The sequence below is a fragment of the Pieris rapae genome, chromosome 7, assembly GCF_905147795.1.
Source record: "Pieris rapae chromosome 7, ilPieRapa1.1, whole genome shotgun sequence".
Lineage (NCBI taxonomy): Eukaryota > Metazoa > Arthropoda > Insecta > Lepidoptera > Pieridae > Pieris > Pieris rapae.
In genome coordinates, this window is record NC_059515.1 from 3,426,120 (window position 1) to 3,444,883 (window position 18,764).

General features: G+C 31.7%; 2 protein-coding genes across 3 annotated transcripts; one reads left to right on the forward strand and one right to left on the reverse strand.

The window, feature by feature from the left end:
* The first annotated feature begins 524 nt into the window (after positions 1-524).
* LOC110992682 (nuclear cap-binding protein subunit 3) lies at positions 525-2,636 on the forward strand. Its single transcript, XM_022258597.2, has 3 exons — positions 525-780; positions 870-1,161; positions 1,564-2,636. The coding sequence occupies exons 1-3, from the start codon at positions 679-681 to the stop codon at positions 2,538-2,540; spliced, it is 1,371 nt and encodes a 456-aa protein (XP_022114289.2). The 5' UTR covers positions 525-678; the 3' UTR covers positions 2,541-2,636.
* LOC110992681 (MICAL-like protein 1) lies at positions 2,632-17,900 on the reverse strand. Of its 2 annotated transcripts, none has more exons than XM_022258596.2 (14): positions 17,462-17,900; positions 17,191-17,375; positions 17,046-17,101; positions 16,542-16,896; positions 15,390-16,090; positions 15,146-15,267; positions 14,600-14,680; positions 13,805-13,997; positions 13,244-13,379; positions 12,542-12,706; positions 11,388-11,502; positions 10,566-10,665; positions 8,696-8,834; positions 2,632-4,155 (listed from the first exon to the last, which is right to left on the reverse strand). In XM_022258596.2, the coding sequence occupies exons 1-14, from the start codon at positions 17,611-17,613 to the stop codon at positions 3,995-3,997; spliced, it is 2,661 nt and encodes an 886-aa protein (XP_022114288.2). In that variant the 5' UTR covers positions 17,614-17,900; the 3' UTR covers positions 2,632-3,994. The 2 variants fall into 2 exon arrangements, with proteins under 2 accessions (XP_022114288.2, XP_022114287.2); XM_022258595.2 differs by having other exon boundaries at positions 12,536-12,706; positions 17,462-17,899.
* Positions 17,901-18,764: the final 864 nt, after the last annotated feature.

Sequence of the window (18,764 nt, forward strand, 5' to 3'; positions counted from 1 at the left end):
CATTTCTCACTCTCTGGAATAAGTGACACATATCAAGTGTCAGTCTTCTGTTAAGGCCTCACAGCCATATAATTATATGGCTATAGTGCCACTGGTCACATAAGATAGTTACAGTGTAAGAATAAAACCCTCAGTTTGATACTCATTGGCGACAACATATTTCTTTTTTTAGTTTATGAAAAGAAGTGCGGGCCATGGCTGGATAGGAATTCCACTTTTCATTTACCCATGCCCCTAAGTACTTGTATTGCGCGCGGCATTAAAGGCCGTGTATTGCGAACGTGACAAGTTAAAAAATGTAGTATACTGTTAGTAAAAAATGTAGTAAAATTATAATTAATTAAATGGTACATAAATTTTAAATAAACCGCTCGCTAGAGTATTAAATTTTTATTCAAAATCTTATTCAATCAGAAGAATGTATTCTGTATTCTATGGTGCCATGATCCTTCATAGTTCATATATATATATATTATAAATCATATTTGTTTCTACTCAAGTGTCTTATCTGTGAAAAATTGTATTATTCGTTTATGTGCTCAATGCTCATTTTGTTTTTAATTATATACAATAGATCTCCAGAGATATATTTGTATTTTGTATACCAAACTGACTAAATCCCTGCTAATACCTACACAATCCTAATTGATAAATCTCCACTCTAGAGGTAAGAGTACTATGGATTTTGATAAAGAAGATGGTGAAATGAGTGACGACAATGAAATGGATATCGAGGAAAGAGATCAAAAACCCGAAATTCAAGCAGAAGAATGTACTTTGGTATGTATAATTTGTAATTTCAAATTCCAGTTTGAATGTTATTTTATTTATTACTTCGCTTTAATCATATAATAAATTGCATGTTTCAGCTTTATATGGCTGATAAGACTGGGCCTATAATCAAACAGTTGCATAAAATAGATTCTATAAAATTTGAAGAAAGGGCAAAGCGCTTTGGACTGAATTTAAGTGGGAATAGAATTGTTACTCAAAAACAAATTGATGAGCTTTATGCCAACATTGGTATTGAAGAAAATGAAAGGCATTATAGGCTTGACACACTACATATAACTGGAATAGATGGCCTTACATCTAAAGATGTTTTTGAATACTTAGAAGATTACAAACCTGTTTCTTTGGAATGGGTTGATAGTACTTCTTGTAAGTATATAACAATAATAATTAAATATAAATTATATCATAAGTAACTATCTTGTCTACGGCAACAGCGACAGCTCCGGCTGAAGTTTACTATTCAATACCTAACCTAACCTAATCAAACTAGACAATAATTCGTTTTTTGGACAGATATTTAAAATAAAATATTAATATACTAACCTAACCTAACCGAACTAAATAATAATGCGTTTTTTGGATGCTTAGATTAGCGTACATACTCAGTATAATCAAATCCAAGGTATTGAATTGTAAACCCAACCCGTTTTGTTGTTTGTTTAAAAGTTATAAATTATTAATGTTTTGTAAGTTATTATTGGTTTACATTGTGACTAGTTTAATAATGTGATTACAATTATTATATTTTTGAATTTTCTTATATAACAGGTAACATGGTATGCCAGGACCATATTGCAGCAGCGTTAGCTTTACTGGTTCATTCCCATGAAATTTGTGATGATAATTTGAAAGAAATGTTATCAGAAAGATCTGCATATCATTGGCGAGAAGGTATTCCACATCCAAAAAGAGATGTTATTTTAATGAGGTTTGCAACAAATGCAGATAAGAAGATGGCAAAAAGAAGTCATGATTCAGTGCATCTTAAACAAAAGAAGCACATTGATTCAAATGACAAAAATCCATGGGGTGATCTTTGTATGTCATGGGGGGTATATGATCATCAGGAAGTGTTTCAACGTAAACTACCATACTCACCTGGTTATGATGATGATGAAGAACCTAGGAAAATTATTAAACCAAGAAATAAAAATCTTGCAATGAGACTGGGAAATCGAAACCAAGTTCAACAGATTGATGAATCTAGTGATTCAGATACTGAATGGAATAAGAAATCAAAAGTGCCTAGAATGAGAATGAGAGCTGATGATGAAGAATCAAAAATGAAGAAAGTTATTCCTATGGAACAAAATAATTCAAATGACAAAGAGGAGTATGCACCCTTATCCATTGAGGTGTTAAATTCCAAAAATTCTATTGCAAAAAGATCATCTTCATCTCACATTTTATCAAATATGTTCAAGAAAGGTCATAGACACCAAAATATACAATCACGTCTCGGTGCCAAAGTTGTTCCAAATGATCAATGTACCAGTGACAGCTGTTCAGATTCAGATTTTGATAGTCACAATACAAGGAGTAAAGTACAAAAAGTTGACAATCGTAACAAAGAGACTACAGTTTGGTCTAGATTAGATAGACAATTTGAACAATCTAGTAATAAAACAGATTTACGTCAAATTATTAAAACAAAGAAACACAGTAAGTCTGATGATTTAAGAGAACGTCTTGGTAAGCCAAAGTCAAATCTAAGAATTGAAATTGATAATAATTATGCTAAATAAATTAAAATTTAACATGTTTTCTTACCAGATAGAACAATTTGTTGAATTAGGAAATAATTATATTATGTATAAATGAAATAAAATGTTATAACAGTGTGTAATCTTTTATTTTTCATAATATTTTTTTGTGCATGTTTACAACATGTATGTGCTCTTAATAATATGTTAATGTGTTAGTATATGTGTTAATAAATAAAGCAAAAATATGGTTGTTCTGATCATGCCTTAATATGATTCCACTATGTGACAAGAAACTGATCTAAGGAGTATTCAAAAATCACACAAAGAATAAATATGAATTGTTTAAGGGTCAACATAATCTATTCCAATTGATTCTTTATGTGTTTCACTAATACTAAAGTAATTCTTGTAATGAATCATGTTAAAATGTTATTTTTTTCATCTTAATATAAACTTAGGCCCTATGTTGTCAATTTAGTGATTTTAAATAATTAAAATATTAAAAAAAAATCCATTTTTAGCATACAATAACACCAAGTAAATTTATTATATTTTTTCCAATTTATAAGGCCTTAATAAGCATAGTAAAAGTTAAGTTTATTCTCAACAAGCTTTGTTATACATCCATCCATACATTGAATGATGTCTGCCTTGTTTAATAGGGAAATATAAGTTAGCAAGGTCTTAATATTAATAAATCTGTGCTTTAACTGGAACTTGTGCATATAAATTATAGTAGAAGGCAGTCTTAGTAAATAGACTATCAACTAAGAAAAATATAATATGGCTGATAGACGCTTTTTTTTTATAGAACAGGGGGCAAACTAATTTAATTTACCAAACAAATTCTAATGCAAATAGTCCCATATGTATATCCAAGTACGACATAAGGTTGGTTGAGATTCAAATATAATTCGGTAACATTTAGTGCTCACGTAAATTAATGTAAAAATTTGTAAAATCTATAAAGTTTAAGGCTGCGAATTCTTAGGACTCTTGAGTAACGACGCACAATTACGTACAGACCCACGCATTCTTTACAGCACTCCACATTAAATACTGTTTTTCAAATGAAAAACCGACAAGTACAGTAACAAATATATAAAAGGTAAGCTCGATCGCACCATAAATTGATTTGTGCGCATGATTACATACAATTTAATCCAATTTCGTTGGCCTGTATCAATATGCTAGCATAATAAAAATTCGTAGTACGGAATCCCACGTGCGTTTGTCTCGTCCTAAACTTATCCAAATTTGTTGGTATTTTACCACAGTAAAAAGAATAGCAACATATATCTACTTAAAATAAAATAAGAGAAGACTACAAAGAAGTAATTTCAAAAATATACTTTACATGTTATGGCGATAATTTCAGTGATATGAGTAACATATTTTTAAAACTATTATAGTGTAAAGTATTCATAACATAACATGGAATGTCTTTGTATATCAGTCTATTATTAAGTACCTTTTAATATAATAGATAAAGATCATTTTGGTTTTTTGTCTTCGTCCTTTTTCTTAGCAATAAGCGTATGTTTCGCTTTCTTCAATTGCTTCTTTACTTTGTCTTTTACTTTGTTTTTCTTTATTGGTGTCACAACATCTGACGATTTGATTGACGAACTTGTGGAGTCACTATTTCTTTGTGCTGAAATATAAAAAAGCAATTTCCAAGCCCAAGTAAGTAATACTTAAACTAAGATTATCTAAACTCTATATAATAGTTTGACAAGAGGTAGATGAAGTGGACGCACTTTATTATTTTCCCAAATCTTTATTTTTGCGACATTACAATTATATTTAAATCAAAAGTAAGTGATCCCAACGCTTGAGTTATTTGCATTTTAGATTAAACTGAGAGATCTACTGAAAATACGTAATTTTTTTACATATTGTTAATTCAGTACATAGTAAAAAAACTTTAGCGTAAGCAACACGCCGGCTGTATCTTTTAAGTTTAGTGTTTATAATAATAAAATTTAATTTAATTTAATCCCGAATGTATTCTGTTAAATTTTTCAATTTTTTTAATATATCAAAAACAATAGGTGAAAGTGGTACTGGATTGAATACAATGTAAAATGTTTAAATCTGTTTTTATTAAGTAAGGGAATTTAAACAAAAAAGAGCTAATTAACTGCTATGAAAAATTATGCTCACTTCATACAAAAAATCTGATTATGTTTACATTCCCTTATAGTAAAAACTTCACTCAACAAGAAAATAATGTAAGACATATTTTAAATCAGACAATGCATACATTTGCTATGTATAATAAAAACTTTACACTAATTGATACCAATAGGTACATAAGTTGTAATAATTACTTTTTGACGAAGGATAGATATAATCTACCTATGTATTTGAAAAGACAGATAGCTGATTCGCTATCATATTTATTGTTTATAACAGCCAAGAATTTGGCTCGACAACCAGCTTCTATTGAGCAGGTTTTAGTTAGTAAGACCTTGGAAGATATTCCAAGACATAGTATTTATAATTTAAATTAGTTACTAAGACAACAGAGAGCCTCTCTGGCAAAGAATTAGTCAGTAAGATAAGTAAATTTAAGAATAATAATAATAAAACTATCAATCTGGTTCACCAAAATATACAAGGCATGAAAAGTAAATTACTAGAAATTGAGTTGTTTTTGAGCAGTGAAAATATTGACATATTGTGTATTTCAGAACACTGGTTAAAGACATGTGAACTTATGTTCAATTTTTGTAATCATCAGATTGGTAGTTCGTTCTGCAGAGGAAATGCAATACGCGGTGGCTCATTAATATTGCTTCATAAAAAATTAAAATTTAAAGAAAGGAAGGACATAGTGAGCCTCTCTGTGGAACGCCTTATTGAAGTATCCTGTGTGGAGCTGGAGCAATTTATCATTGTTAGTTTGTATAGCCCTCCTTCAGCTCAATATGATAGTTTAGAAAAAATATTAGAGCAAGTTCTGTACAAATTGCAAAAATCCAAGAAAAAGTTGGTCGTTAGTGGAGACTTTAATGTAAATTTGCTTGACAACTGTAATTCAAGTAAACGTATGCTTAATCTGTTTAAATCATATAATTTAATTAATAATTTTATTGTACCTACTAGGGTAACAGCCACCACGGCAACATGTATTGACAATATCTATAGTAATATAGTTCCTCTCAACACCTGTATTATCAACAAACTTACATCTGACCACTCTGGTCAATTGTTTGAATTTCAAAATATACTTAAATGTAAAGATCCAAAAAAGACAATATGCACAATACCTGTAACATATGATCGGTTAGACAGATTTAGAAAAAAAATTATATTTAATACGCCATTTTTGCGTAGTAACCAATGCCCTAATAACTTATATAACACATTCTTTGAATCATTTATTGATGAATTCAAAAATGTGTTCACTCCAAAGACTTTTTTGGTCTCGGAGAAACCTACCTTTTGTGACTGGGCACCTCCGGAACTACACAAAAAAAGGCTAAAATTGTATGAATTGTATGATGAAAAACAGTATAATGACAGTGAAGAATTTAAAACTCATGTTAGGACATTTTCAAAAAAATTTAGGCAAGAGTGCAAAATCGCTAAGGCAAAACACTTAAGTAATAAAATAAACAACAGCTCTGATAAGATAAAGGCTACTTGGAAAATTATAAACGAGGAGACTGGAAGAACCTCCAGAAAGGATTCTGAATATAAGATGAACATAAACGGTAAAGTAATTAGTTCCGACCTCGAAGTAGCCTCTGCATTTGAAGAGTTTTTTACTAATATTCCAATAGATACAACCAGCGTTCTGAATTCTTCGCCATCAGCCGCCCTTTTATTATTGCAACAGAATGTTCCTGTATGCAATCGTGAGTTTATATTTAGCCGCATTAGCTGCAATGATATTATAAAAACATTTAAACAGCTAAAAATTAAAAAAACTAAAGATCTTTGGGGTGTATCTGTTTTCATTGTACAATCAGTAATCGATGCTATCAGTTCAGAGTTGGCTATAATATTTAATGAATGTATAGATTGTGGAGTCTTTCCAGACCAGATGAAGTTCAGTAAAATCACACCGTTATTCAAAACGGGCAGCACTTCTGACCCCACAAATTTTAGACCCATATCTGTGCTGCCTGCATTGAGTAAAATTTTTGAAAAAATTATTCTAGATCAATTACTGATACATTTTAATAATAATAAACTTATGCATAGCCAGCAGTATGGTTTTACAAGAGGTCGCTCTACAGCCGATGCTGGCCTTAAATTAATTTCCGAGATTTTAAATGCTTGGGAAAATTCTCATGATGCCATTGGAGTTTTTTGCGATTTATCAAAGGCTTTTGACTGTGTCCATCACGAAATCCTTATCAAAAAACTTCAACACTATGGCATTGGCAAAAAAGCGCTAAATCTTATGGAATCATACCTGAGCGATAGAATTCAGAAAGTAAATGTAAATGGAGCTATATCACAGGGATCGTCTGTTACGATGGGCGTACCGCAGGGCTCCATACTTGGTCCCTTCTTATTCCTCGTCTATATAAATGACCTACCATTTCTTGTAAAGGAGCTTCACGAGATAGTACTGTTTGCTGATGACACTTCGCTTTTATTTAAAGTGAAACGACGAAATCCATCACTTGAGAATGTAAATAGTGCCATCTCCAGTGTGGTTCACTGGTTTAGTACAAATAATCTTAAGTTAAACGAGAAGAAGACAAAATGTATTAAATTTGAAACTACAAATGTAAAAAGTAGTCCTTCTCAAATAATAATTAAAGACGAGGAAATAGACTTTGTTGATAGTGCGGTGTTCTTGGGAATTACCTTAGATAGTAAACTCCAGTGGGGCCAACACATAGAAGGTCTTTCGAATAGGCTAAGTTCTGCAGCGTTCGCAGTGAAAAAGATACGCGATCTTACGGATGAGAACACAGCAAAGCTCGTTTATTTCAGCTATTTTCATAGTATCATGTCATATGGTGTTATTTTGTGGGGTAATGCCGCCGACATTAGTTCGATATTTGTAGTGCAAAAACGGGCTATAAGAGCGATCTGTGGGTTGTCCCCACGGGAGTCAGTCCGAAATAAGTTTAAGGAATTAAATATTTTAACTTTGGCAAGTCAATACATTTATGAGAATATTTTGTATGTGCGGAAAAATATAGATATCTTTAAAAAGAATAGTAGCTTCCATAATTATAGTACTCGTAATAAAGACAAAATTAGTGCACCAACCACAAGGCTGCATAAAACGAGTAATTCTTTCCAAGGCAATTGCATACGTTTTTTCAACAAAATCCCTAGTGAGATACAAATATTGTCAATAAATAAATTTAAATCGTACACTAAAGTAAAACTGCTTGCTAAGGCCTATTATAATATAAATGAATACTTAAACGATCATAGTGCTTGGATATGAATTGCTTCAGTATAAATAGGTAACGCGACAGAATCTCTCGGCTGCATTTTCAGACTATGGGGCGATCGTCGACATCTACGACTTTTTTTTAAATGTAAAGTGGGAACAAACCGTGATTCATGTGGTATCAAATTATTTCAGTATAATTAGTATTATTACTATTTTCTTGTGTAGCCAAGTGCACATTTCAAGGATCGTCATGCTCACTCAAATGTCATTGCTTGTGGCGGCGTCCATGCGTCGGGTTGTCTCTCTCCCTAAAATATGGCGAGGGGGCCAATGGCTGGCCATGCGTCATACTCGTGAACGGGTGCTACTTGTGGTGACTGGTCGTACTTGAATTCGTGTTTGCGGTGATATTAGTTGTTTATACTACGTCTTTGCGTGTTGTTCTCACGAGTACGTAAGTGCGTGCTCCTATTTCACCATGCCTCCTGCTGATAGAGGTCAAATCTTTGTTTTTAATTTTTTTAATTTTTAATTTTTTATTCTTTATTACTCAATATGTCATATGGAACATGGTGTAGTGGTTGCAGCTCCTTACAAGCATTGTGTAAAAAAAAAAACTTGGCGATTAAAAAGAGTGGCGGAGAGTTTATTGCCAGTTCTTCTCTTCCGTTCTACGCCCTTGATTTGAGAACTGGCAGTAAATGTAAAATTAAATTCATATAATATTTCTTTTTTTGACGTTCATAAGTGTACATTGTTACCTACATGAATAAATAAATTTTGAATTTGAATTTGAATTTGTAAATGTATCGACGCTTACCTCGTTTAGCCGCTATGGAAGCGGCAATGGCACGGTCTTCTTGCCTCTCGCGTCTTCTCTCAGCGTCTACTTGTTGCACTAATTCGTCACGCATTCGCACTATTTCCACCAGACGACAGACTAACTGTTCTTCGCGGGCCTATGATCAATGATTAGTATTAAAAAACGTTTTATAATGTTTTAAACTAAACAACCACAATCAAACAATTTTTGTTCGCCTTCAATAAAGTAACGTTCAACAAACGACAAAAAATCATCTATAACCATTAATTAACTAGTTTTATGTACCTTACTTTATATATTATAATGAGTTTAGTGTGTTCAAGACAAATCTTCTAACAATTAATTTGGATTGAGACACATTCCATGTGGCTTTTTTTTCTCAAGTTTATAAAACTATAGTTTAGCCACTTAATCTACCTAATCCTATGTGTATATGTTTCCATCTTGAAAACATGAAAAACATTGCATATGTTTTATAATTTTATACAAATTAGACGATTATATATCCGTTTTAAACATATTAAAAGTAAACTAAATTTTATTATCAATGAAATTTTCTAGAGTCGGACCAAGCCTCAAATTTCTATAAACTTAGGGCGACATAGGCATATGTATTGTGCCGTTATATTTAATAATTTCTCAAAGGAGTTGCGTCATTGTTCCTAATTTTTTTCTTAAGGCGTGCAATGCCTACTATAGGCTATATAGTATAATAGTATATTAAAAAACAATCAAGAAAAGAAACAAACAACAAATTACGCAGTTATAAGATTTTGCATACTAATATCGCATTCAAACGCGATCAATATGACGCGACCATAGATAAATCAAAATTTCCCTACTCACAGTAAAGACTATAGAATAGTATATTTCATTACAAGTGCGGAAAGCCTGTCATTGCAACGAGTTCCGACGAATGTCTACCCGAGCCGAGGCGCAGCCGAAGGTGAGGGTTGACAGTCGGGACAAGTTGCAATGACGGTACCGCACGTGTACTGAACGACTATTTTTAATACAGTTGCGAAAAAATAAAGCAATTTAATTAAACTATTTGCTTTTTTTCTATTCTCTCTACGGAATAAATTCGTTGCACGTAGATATGTAGCGGTAAATTGTTCTCCGAAGCATTTTATGCAATTATACTGCGTTCGGGTGGTATTCATTCAAATAAAATATCGTCGAAATTACTCATTTTGTGCAACAAATAACTCAACTCGAAAGAACATTTTTGGAAAATGGCGCCAACCGCAAAGAATATGAGCAAAGCTTGTTTTTTCTTTTCTTCACCCATTCTGGGTAGGCAAAGGGAACTTTATTGAAAGAAAACCAAATCTAACTCATTGAGTCCAATTATTAAATCTGGTATTTAAACAAATAGTAGCTTCTTTTTAAAATATTTGCATGAATCATAAAAACTTCTGTGATTTTTTTTAGTAAAAACTTCATGGTTAGTTTTTTCTTTTTAATATTTTTTTTATTGATATGAAATATAATAAACCTAACCTAACTTATTGAATCCAATTATTAGTAAACTTTTTAAAAATACATATTTGCATATATTATAAAATTCTTTTTAATATTTTTTTAATTGATATGAAATGAAAAGAAACCTGACCGAACTTATTGAATCCAATTATTATAATATTTAGACATCATATATCATAAAAACTTCTATGAATCTTTTTAATAAAACCTTCGTGGTTGGTTTTTTCTTTTTAATACACATTGTTTTGACAGTTGGCAAAGAAAACGCACGAGTGCGGGAATGGCAAAGAAAAAGCACGAGTGTGTAATAGCCCGCTTTCCGAACGCTATACCTCCCTGCAATATGCCACTTTTTGAGCAACTGTATTAAAAAATATATTACTTTATCAGCATCAATCCTGTTGACGACTGGTCTCGACTGAATCACTCGAATCTCATGTTCAATGTCTGCTTGCTCCTGCTCCAGTCTTTGTTGTCTACGACTGAAATATGACATTATTGATATGATATACTAGATTCGATTTTGTAAAATAAAAAAAATAAAAAAATATGAGTGTATGTGTATGTATAATATTATAATATGAGTGGTTGGCTCATTCAGTACTGTTAAACAACATGATATATAATATAAACATTATCTGCCAAGTCGACTAAGGGGCAAATACTAGACAAATTTAATTAAATTTTTGTATAATCATAAATATGTAGTCGGTGATGCTAGCTTTTTTATGATTGTAGTTTCCCTAAGTTTTATTCTTAGATCATATATTTGTATACTATGATTGATTTTAGCAATAAATCAATCAATATTGAGACATCAGCACTGGGGTTATTCAACAACCAATTTATCTTCCCTTTTGTTACAGAGTACCGGCGATGTTTTAAATAAAAAGAAGAGTAAATCAGTGGCGCTACAACCTCCTTAAGTCTTGGCCTCAGATTTCTGAATCTGTTTCATGATCATTTTGAAATCTAATAGGCAAGTGATCAGCCTCCAGTGCCTGACACACGTCATCGACTTTTTGGGTCTAAGACATGTCGGTTTCCTCACGATGTTTTCCTTCACCGTTCGAGCAAATGTTAAATGCGCACATAGAAAGAAAGTCCATTAGTGCACAGCCCGGGTTCGAACCTACTACCTCAGATATGAGAGTCGCACGCTGAAACCACTAGGCCAACACTGCTCATTCATAAAAACACTTACATATACATTAGTTCTGTTTGCTTCCTAAACAAGTCATTCTTCTCATTGACCAGCTCGCACAGCTGTATAACCAAGTCCTCGATTTCTTCTTGCGGAGCTGTAACACCTTCATCACCTGAAAACAATTATTTAAAAAATAAATGTAAACCTTATTTCAGGTCTTATTTACATATAAGAATATCACTATTAAATATCGAATCGCTAACCGGTAAAAAACTTGAAATAACGATAGTACTATATATTGTTACGATATTTAATCACTATGGGAACATAGTCTATGTTCTATAGTAAGGATTATTACTTGTACAGAGACTACTCAGCAACTATCAACGGCGATTCCAATCGCCATAATAATTGTATTTGTTCTGCGCGAATACTACCGATATGGAGAGAACTACATCGAACTTGCACACATAAACGTCGAGATTCCTATTTGAACATACGAGTAAGGACGCAGTGCCACAATTAAAATCATAGTTTTACTCACTATGGACAAATGTTGTACTAAACAAAATTATGCCATTATTTGATCTGTATCTGACTTCTAGAAACAATTTTTTGTGTTCATTTTTCTGTGCCTAATACTCCGATTTGTAGATCTACTAAGGGATAGATTGGTATCTATATGTATAATGGAAAATATTGATTTTCCTTCACCATACGGTCGAGTTTAAAATGCAAACATGGAAAACGTCCATTTGTGACACTGCCTCTGCGATAATGATTAAGGAGGTTTAAATTAAAGCATATACAGTAGAACTCCAATTATCCGAACTCCGACTATCCGAATCGCCGATTATCCGAATCACAAAAAATTGTCATTCTTCACCCCGCCAAGCCAGTGTTTGCGCGTCAAGTCTTGACTTGACTTGTCTTAACTTGCCGTTGTGCCTACACTGACTTCCCCCCGCGTGTGTAGACACAACGGCAAGTTAAGTCAAGTTCCGGCGCATTGAAGTCTTCGTTCGGCGTAGTGCAATATCAAAACGTAACTTTTATTCTCTCCAATGGTAATTTTTTTTTTTAAATCCGATTATCCGAATGGGTCCCGGTCCCCATTAATTCGGATAATTGGAGTTCTACTGTAGGTATTTGTTGTGCACGTGCATGCTGGAAATAATGTGTAAAAGTGCATAAATGTAATTTACCCTCACACTTGTCCCGTATCATTTGTTCTATGAGCACGCCCTGCCTTTCGAGGCCGAGTTGTTGCGTCTCCAACAAGTCCAACTGCACTTGTAACTCCTCGGGAGTCATTTGCATCTTCACTTCACGGCGTTCTGGTAAGGGAATACCCGGGGCGGGACCTTTCTTACGACCTGAAAAACAAAAAGTAAATTCGTAAAGAATTATTCTAATAAATACATTTCGCTATTTTTAAGAGTAAAATTTAAACAAAAATATTAAAACTATCAAATATTGATTATAAAATTGTCTAGTTCTTAGAAAAAATATTCTTTATATTTGGCATATCGATCTTACCTATCCCATTCAGACAGACGGATAAAAATGATTTGACCCCGAGTCTCAGTTCGGTTCTCAATGAGTCTATAGTGTGATTTTTCCCGCGAGAAATTAAAATTACGTACGTGACCAATATAGAAGAAGAATAGATAATAGAAGCTGTGGTGTTAAGTCTTGTTATATTTTTTATTAAACGTAGTTCAAAATCAAGTAATATTAAACATATATTAGGTAAGACATGTACAAACAATAACAAATAATCAATATTCATAAATATTTGAAAAGAAAAAGCTTGATACTATCTTCTTAAGGCTTCGAACCAAAACCGGATGTAAAACTCTTGTTATAAAAATTTACGATTTTTGAATGGTCAGTTTATAGAGTTTTCTTACCATCAGAAGCATTACTCCGTAAAGAAATATCTGCTTCAAGCGACGCGCCATAGCCTGAAGCCATAGATTGAGTATCGGGAGGGGTTGAAGCCAACCGTCTTTTCTTTGATCTGGGCGTCAATTTACCAATTGATTTCTACAAATAAGTTGATATTTATTGGTATTAGTAAAATCGTATGTATTTAATCTTACTTAGGTGTTTAAACAAATTAAGACTATCAATGGTAAGTTGTAACAGTTTTACTAGACATATAAACACAAGTGGCGCTATAACCTCTGCATTGGTTTCGTGATTATTTTATTTTATTCTGGCAAGTGGGTGACAAATATAGTGATAGTGTGTCGGGTACCAAAGGCGTGTGTTAAATGCGCACATAGAAATAGTTCACAACCGTAATTCAAACGCACTGCCTCAGGCTTGGCAAAAGCACGCTTAAGCCATTACCAACACCGTTGTTTTTACTATACAAATTTCTTTGTAAAATCCTATATAATAATATATATGTATAAAAAACTATTAACTGTTTCGTACTATAAAAACTATTCTATAAATAATGTCACCTGGTCAGAATGTACAGTTGAGGCATGCGAGCTGACAGAAGAAATGCTAGCGACATCTTCCATAGATGTAGATGGGCCCGTAAGCTCGAGATTTATGACAGGCGGAGGCGGAGCTTTTGGCTTCCTGCGCCGGGGAGTTCCCGAAGGAAGATTTGGGGTACTCGCCGTTATTGACCCTTTGTGCATTGTGGAACTGAAATTTTCATAACTTTTACATATCTGAGAAAGGCCGTTCCTAATTTTCAACTACTTCTTTTTGTAAATAATTTTAATAATAAAATGATTTACGCTACTTAAGAATTAGTAAAAAGTTTATACAAACATAAAAAAAGTTGTAATTATGTGGCATTGATACAAAGCTTTAGTCTTCATGATCACTATTCTATGAAATGTTTAGGTTTGTTATTAGTCCAGATTATTTGATTTTAAGGGATACAGCTGCCCATGAACACAACTAGACGACCAGCGAGTGCGTTGCCGTTTCATACTCAATTCTTGATAGAGCTTGGACTTTAGGTAAAATCACTTTGCGAAAGGCGTGACCCACTGACGGAAACATAGTATGAAAATGGTCACGTGACGAAGCTAATTTCAATTTCATTCTTATACAAACTGCTACCTCGTGAAGGTACGACGGGCATCAAAATGATACGACACAAATCTGAGATGCAGTGAAAGACTTTACGCATTTGTTCTATCTTTTTCTACTGTACATTTGAAATAGATTTTCGGTGTTTGTTCATGACATTTTACCGTTAGCTAATTTATCAATATGAAAACATGTTTATTACTCACCTCATACTATCATAATCTTCATCTGACGATGGTTCTTCCCCATCTGACCAAAAGGGATTGTATGCTATGATATGGCGTCTTCTGTAAATATTACTCATTTTAGGATAATTTTAAATTATAACTGTGTGTTAAATGTTAAATGAATGGGATATTGAAACATGTTAATTATAGTTTACGCTAAGTCTCGACTCTGGCAAAATCTAAAGTAGAATGCTAACAGCTATAATTTTTTTACATATACATATTAAATATTTTTGTATTAGTTCACTTGAGTAAGTAAATATTTAGATTTAACTTTATAAGGTAAAACATAAAAAATTCGTAGCATTTTATTTTTTATTGCCCTCAAAGGGGTCAAATTTGTCCCTTTAGCTGTGTAAAACTTTTGCAGTAGCAACACTTATAAGATGTTAGAATTCTACGGAATGAAAAATCAAAGTTTACACATTGTTGCTTCCCTAGAAGAGAATGTAAGTAATTTATGTAAAAATTGATTAATACAGTGGAAAATTATTTGAGCCACAAACAAGAACTTAATATACTTACACAGGTGTTGATGTCTGTACATTTGCTGCTGGAGAATGTATTGGAGGGACCTCATCATCTTCCTCATCACTACTACCAAAAGGATTAGTACTCTCTTTCTTAGTTGAATTTTTTGTATCATTCTGAAAAGAGATCTATAGCTAAACACTATATAATATACTTGTATGTGATGCTCAAACTTTACCAAATGATCAAGTTAAATAAAAATTTAATGTATATTGGCACATAGAACATGGTCACTTACCTCTTCTTCGTCATCAGAGAATGGATTTAAATGATCAGGATAACTCTTATTTTTTGTTTGCTTTGTTTCAGCAATTGTATCAATTTTCTTTTCAGGATTATTGATTTTCTTCCTCCTTGGAGGTACATTTATTTTAACTTCCTTATTTGTGTCTATCAGTTTGGATGAATCTTTATCAATCCCTTCTTTATTAGACATGTCTAATGACACACATATATCTAAATTTATATCAGTTTGTGCTAATCGGCTATCATCTGTTATGTTAATTGGCATATCTTTTGACCAATTCTTACCATCTATTTGCTTTGGTTTTTGCAAAACATTTTCAATATCTGCATTGTTTACTTTCATTTGATTTGAGTAGTTATCAAAATTTGCTTCTCCAGATAATTGTGTTTGTAAAAAAGTTAATTTTTCAATAGTGCTAGTATATTTTTTTTCTGGTGTAGCTATTTGTGACATATCATTTCTATCTTTATCATTCTCTGTTTTAAAATCAATGGAACTATTTAAACTAATTTGTTCTTCATTTTTTATAGCACTTGTAGTACCATCTATATCTTTAGCTTCATGATTAGCACTAATATTTATATCCTTATATTTACTTTCATCAATACTATAATCTTTTATACTAAGATTTCCTATTTTACTTTCAATACTGTTTTCTTTATCTATATTACTTTCAAACATATTTATTTTTTCTGAAACAAATCAACAGTTAGATAAATTTATTTGGTTTAAAAATATTATAGATAAAATATCTCAATTAAATAAAGCCAAGATTCAAGATATCAAATAATATAGATACTTTGTTAAGAAGTAAAAATTGTTTTTAACAAAATGATAATGATTATATTATACTTACTTTTCTATCATCTATTCTACAGTGAATTTTATTGATTAGTCACATTATTACTTTTATTGAAAGTCACCTCTTTGATTGTAACAACTGACCTGCTTTCATTGGAAAAATAACAATTGGTGCAATAATATTATTATGTAACATTCAAATGCACATGCAACATCCAATAAATTTTAATGTGCTAATCAAAATCTAGTTTTTGTAGTTTATGCTAAAAATGTTATCAGACGCATACACAGACATCAAAAAGAAAACACACATGCAATGCAAGAAAACTGAAAAATCCTCACCTAATATTGATTTTGGTCTTGTTTTTTCCTTTTTTACAATAGAGTCTTCCTTTTCTATGTCCAACGTGCTATTTGACACATTATCATCATTACAAAATGCCAACATTCCCATTTGATCATTATTATTAAGATATTTAGATATGACAGTCTTTTCATTTTTACAAGCGTCACAAGAAAATTCATTTGCATTCAACATGTGAAAATTTTTAGGATTCAAATGTCCAGAACATTTGGAACATCGGAAGCATTGCCTGTGATACAATCTCTGTGACACAATGAGTCTTTGTGCTAAGTATACAGGAAGTCCACAAGCGGCGCATTTATCCAAAGCCACTTTTCCAAATTTGATTGGTGTCTACAAGAGTGAAAAAAAGAGTAAAGAAAAGATAGGAAAAAAACAGTGATAAAATTAAAACACAAAAAGACAACACATATCTACATAAGCAGGCAACATACTTTAGTAAACATTTGAGTGTGTATAAATACTTACAAATGCATACTTACTGTTATCTGTGGAGACTGTGACGATTTTGCTTCACTTTCTGAAACCTTTGCATTTACTGAAAATTTATTGAGATGTATGAAATCAACTAAGAAAATATTATGACAACTAAAATCATACTAAACAAAAAAATGTTTTATGGCTCACCAGTATGACCAAGTCGTTGATAAAATTGAGACAAATATGTCAATATTGATAATCTATCTGGAACATCATTCTCAACCATGTCTTCTGCATCTAGCAGTGCGGGTATACCTAAATGCTTTTCAGCAATGCTATAGGCTAGCTGATTGTTTTCATATATGTTTTCCGGATTTAGTTTTGTAAGATCACTATAAAATTTATAAACAATTAAAGCTTGAATATATAATACTTTGTATCTACATTTATGAAGATATGTTAATACTGTACTACTTACATTAAGTCAGGTCTAAAATGATGTACAAGTGCACAGAACGCCATTCCATTCCTCCAAGATGTAGTCATGTTTTCTATTTGAACATGGGGACAATCTTTTACGAGACGTTTGCACCATAGTTCCAAAGCTTTTGTTCCTTTTACTTCAGACATTTTATATTTTTTATAAATATAAACAAACTAAGTTAGAAGAAACATTCTTTTGTTAATGTTGTGGTAAAATGACGATTTTGTCAAATAATAGCTAAGGAATACGGATACCGTAAATATGAAAGTGAAAAGTTATATATGATATACGTAACCCTGCATGAGTAGGGTTAATACCTATTAAAAATTGATATGTAATCATTTAAAAAACAATTTTATATAACAGTTAGTGCACATCATAGGAATTAGGAACATGTTAATAAAATGTTGAGTTGGAAACTGGAAAGTTGAAAGATATAATTTTTATGAACATTATTTGTGACATCCAATAAAATATTAAATGTATATTGTCAATTATTTGTTTGCCAAATGTCAACTGTGAACTGTCATGTAGCGGAATTTACATTTTACATGCTCAAAATTTCGATCAATTTATTCAATGCTTCATCATCATCAATTCAATGAGTGTTGTTGTGTTAGTTAAAACATACCTTTGTAATAAAATAACATTTATACAAAAGAAGAAAAATAACTATTAATTTAACATTAATATACTTTGTAAAAATAATATATCTAAAAATAAGAACCTCTGAAAATTTTACATGTTATTCATTTGTTTACTATCATATATAATAAAATATATAGATAAAACAGAAATTTCCGATTCGTCTATTATAAATATTTTATTTAATAATTCTCCAGTTTGAAATGAAATCTTGTTATACAGTGTTCATAACTGTGTATATCCTTAATAACTTTTTTCTTTAAAAACCATTTAAGATTAATTCTTAGCGTCAATTGAACCTATACAAATTGCTTTTTTTAAATTATATTAAGTAGTGGTTTTAAAATAAATTAAACATTGTAATTTCCAGATTTTTACGTGGTAATTGTCATTAGTAAATTACACGAATACACATACGACTCTTGATGATAATTTAAAACCCGAGGGACTCTTACAATTAAGAATTAAGTTAATGACATAACTGATAGTATATACTAGTAATATATGTAGAAACCGTTTAAAACCAGTTAAACGATTTAACACCTTTTTATCCTCAAGTGCCGGTGAGGATAAAAAGATAAGAGGAATATGTTATATAATATATGAAGAGGATTATATTATATATACTAGAGGAGTAGGTAGTACCTATATA

Coding starts and splice junctions, on each gene's coding strand:
- LOC110992682 (XM_022258597.2), top strand. CDS start 679: ATGGATTTTGATAAAGAAGATGGTGAAATGAGTGACGACAATGAAATG. Junction 781..869: donor AAGCAGAAGAATGTACTTTG/GTATGTATAATT, acceptor TGCATGTTTCAG/CTTTATATGGCTGATAAGAC. Junction 1,162..1,563: donor ATGGGTTGATAGTACTTCTT/GTAAGTATATAA, acceptor CTTATATAACAG/GTAACATGGTATGCCAGGAC.
- LOC110992681 (XM_022258595.2), bottom strand. CDS start 17,613: ATGTCTGAAGTAAAAGGAACAAAAGCTTTGGAACTATGGTGCAAACGT. Junction 17,102..17,190: donor TCAACGACTTGGTCATACTG/GTGAGCCATAAA, acceptor ATAAATTTTCAG/TAAATGCAAAGGTTTCAGAA. Junction 8,835..10,565: donor ACAGGATTGATGCTGATAAA/GTAATATATTTT, acceptor CATTGATCATAG/GCCCGCGAAGAACAGTTAGT.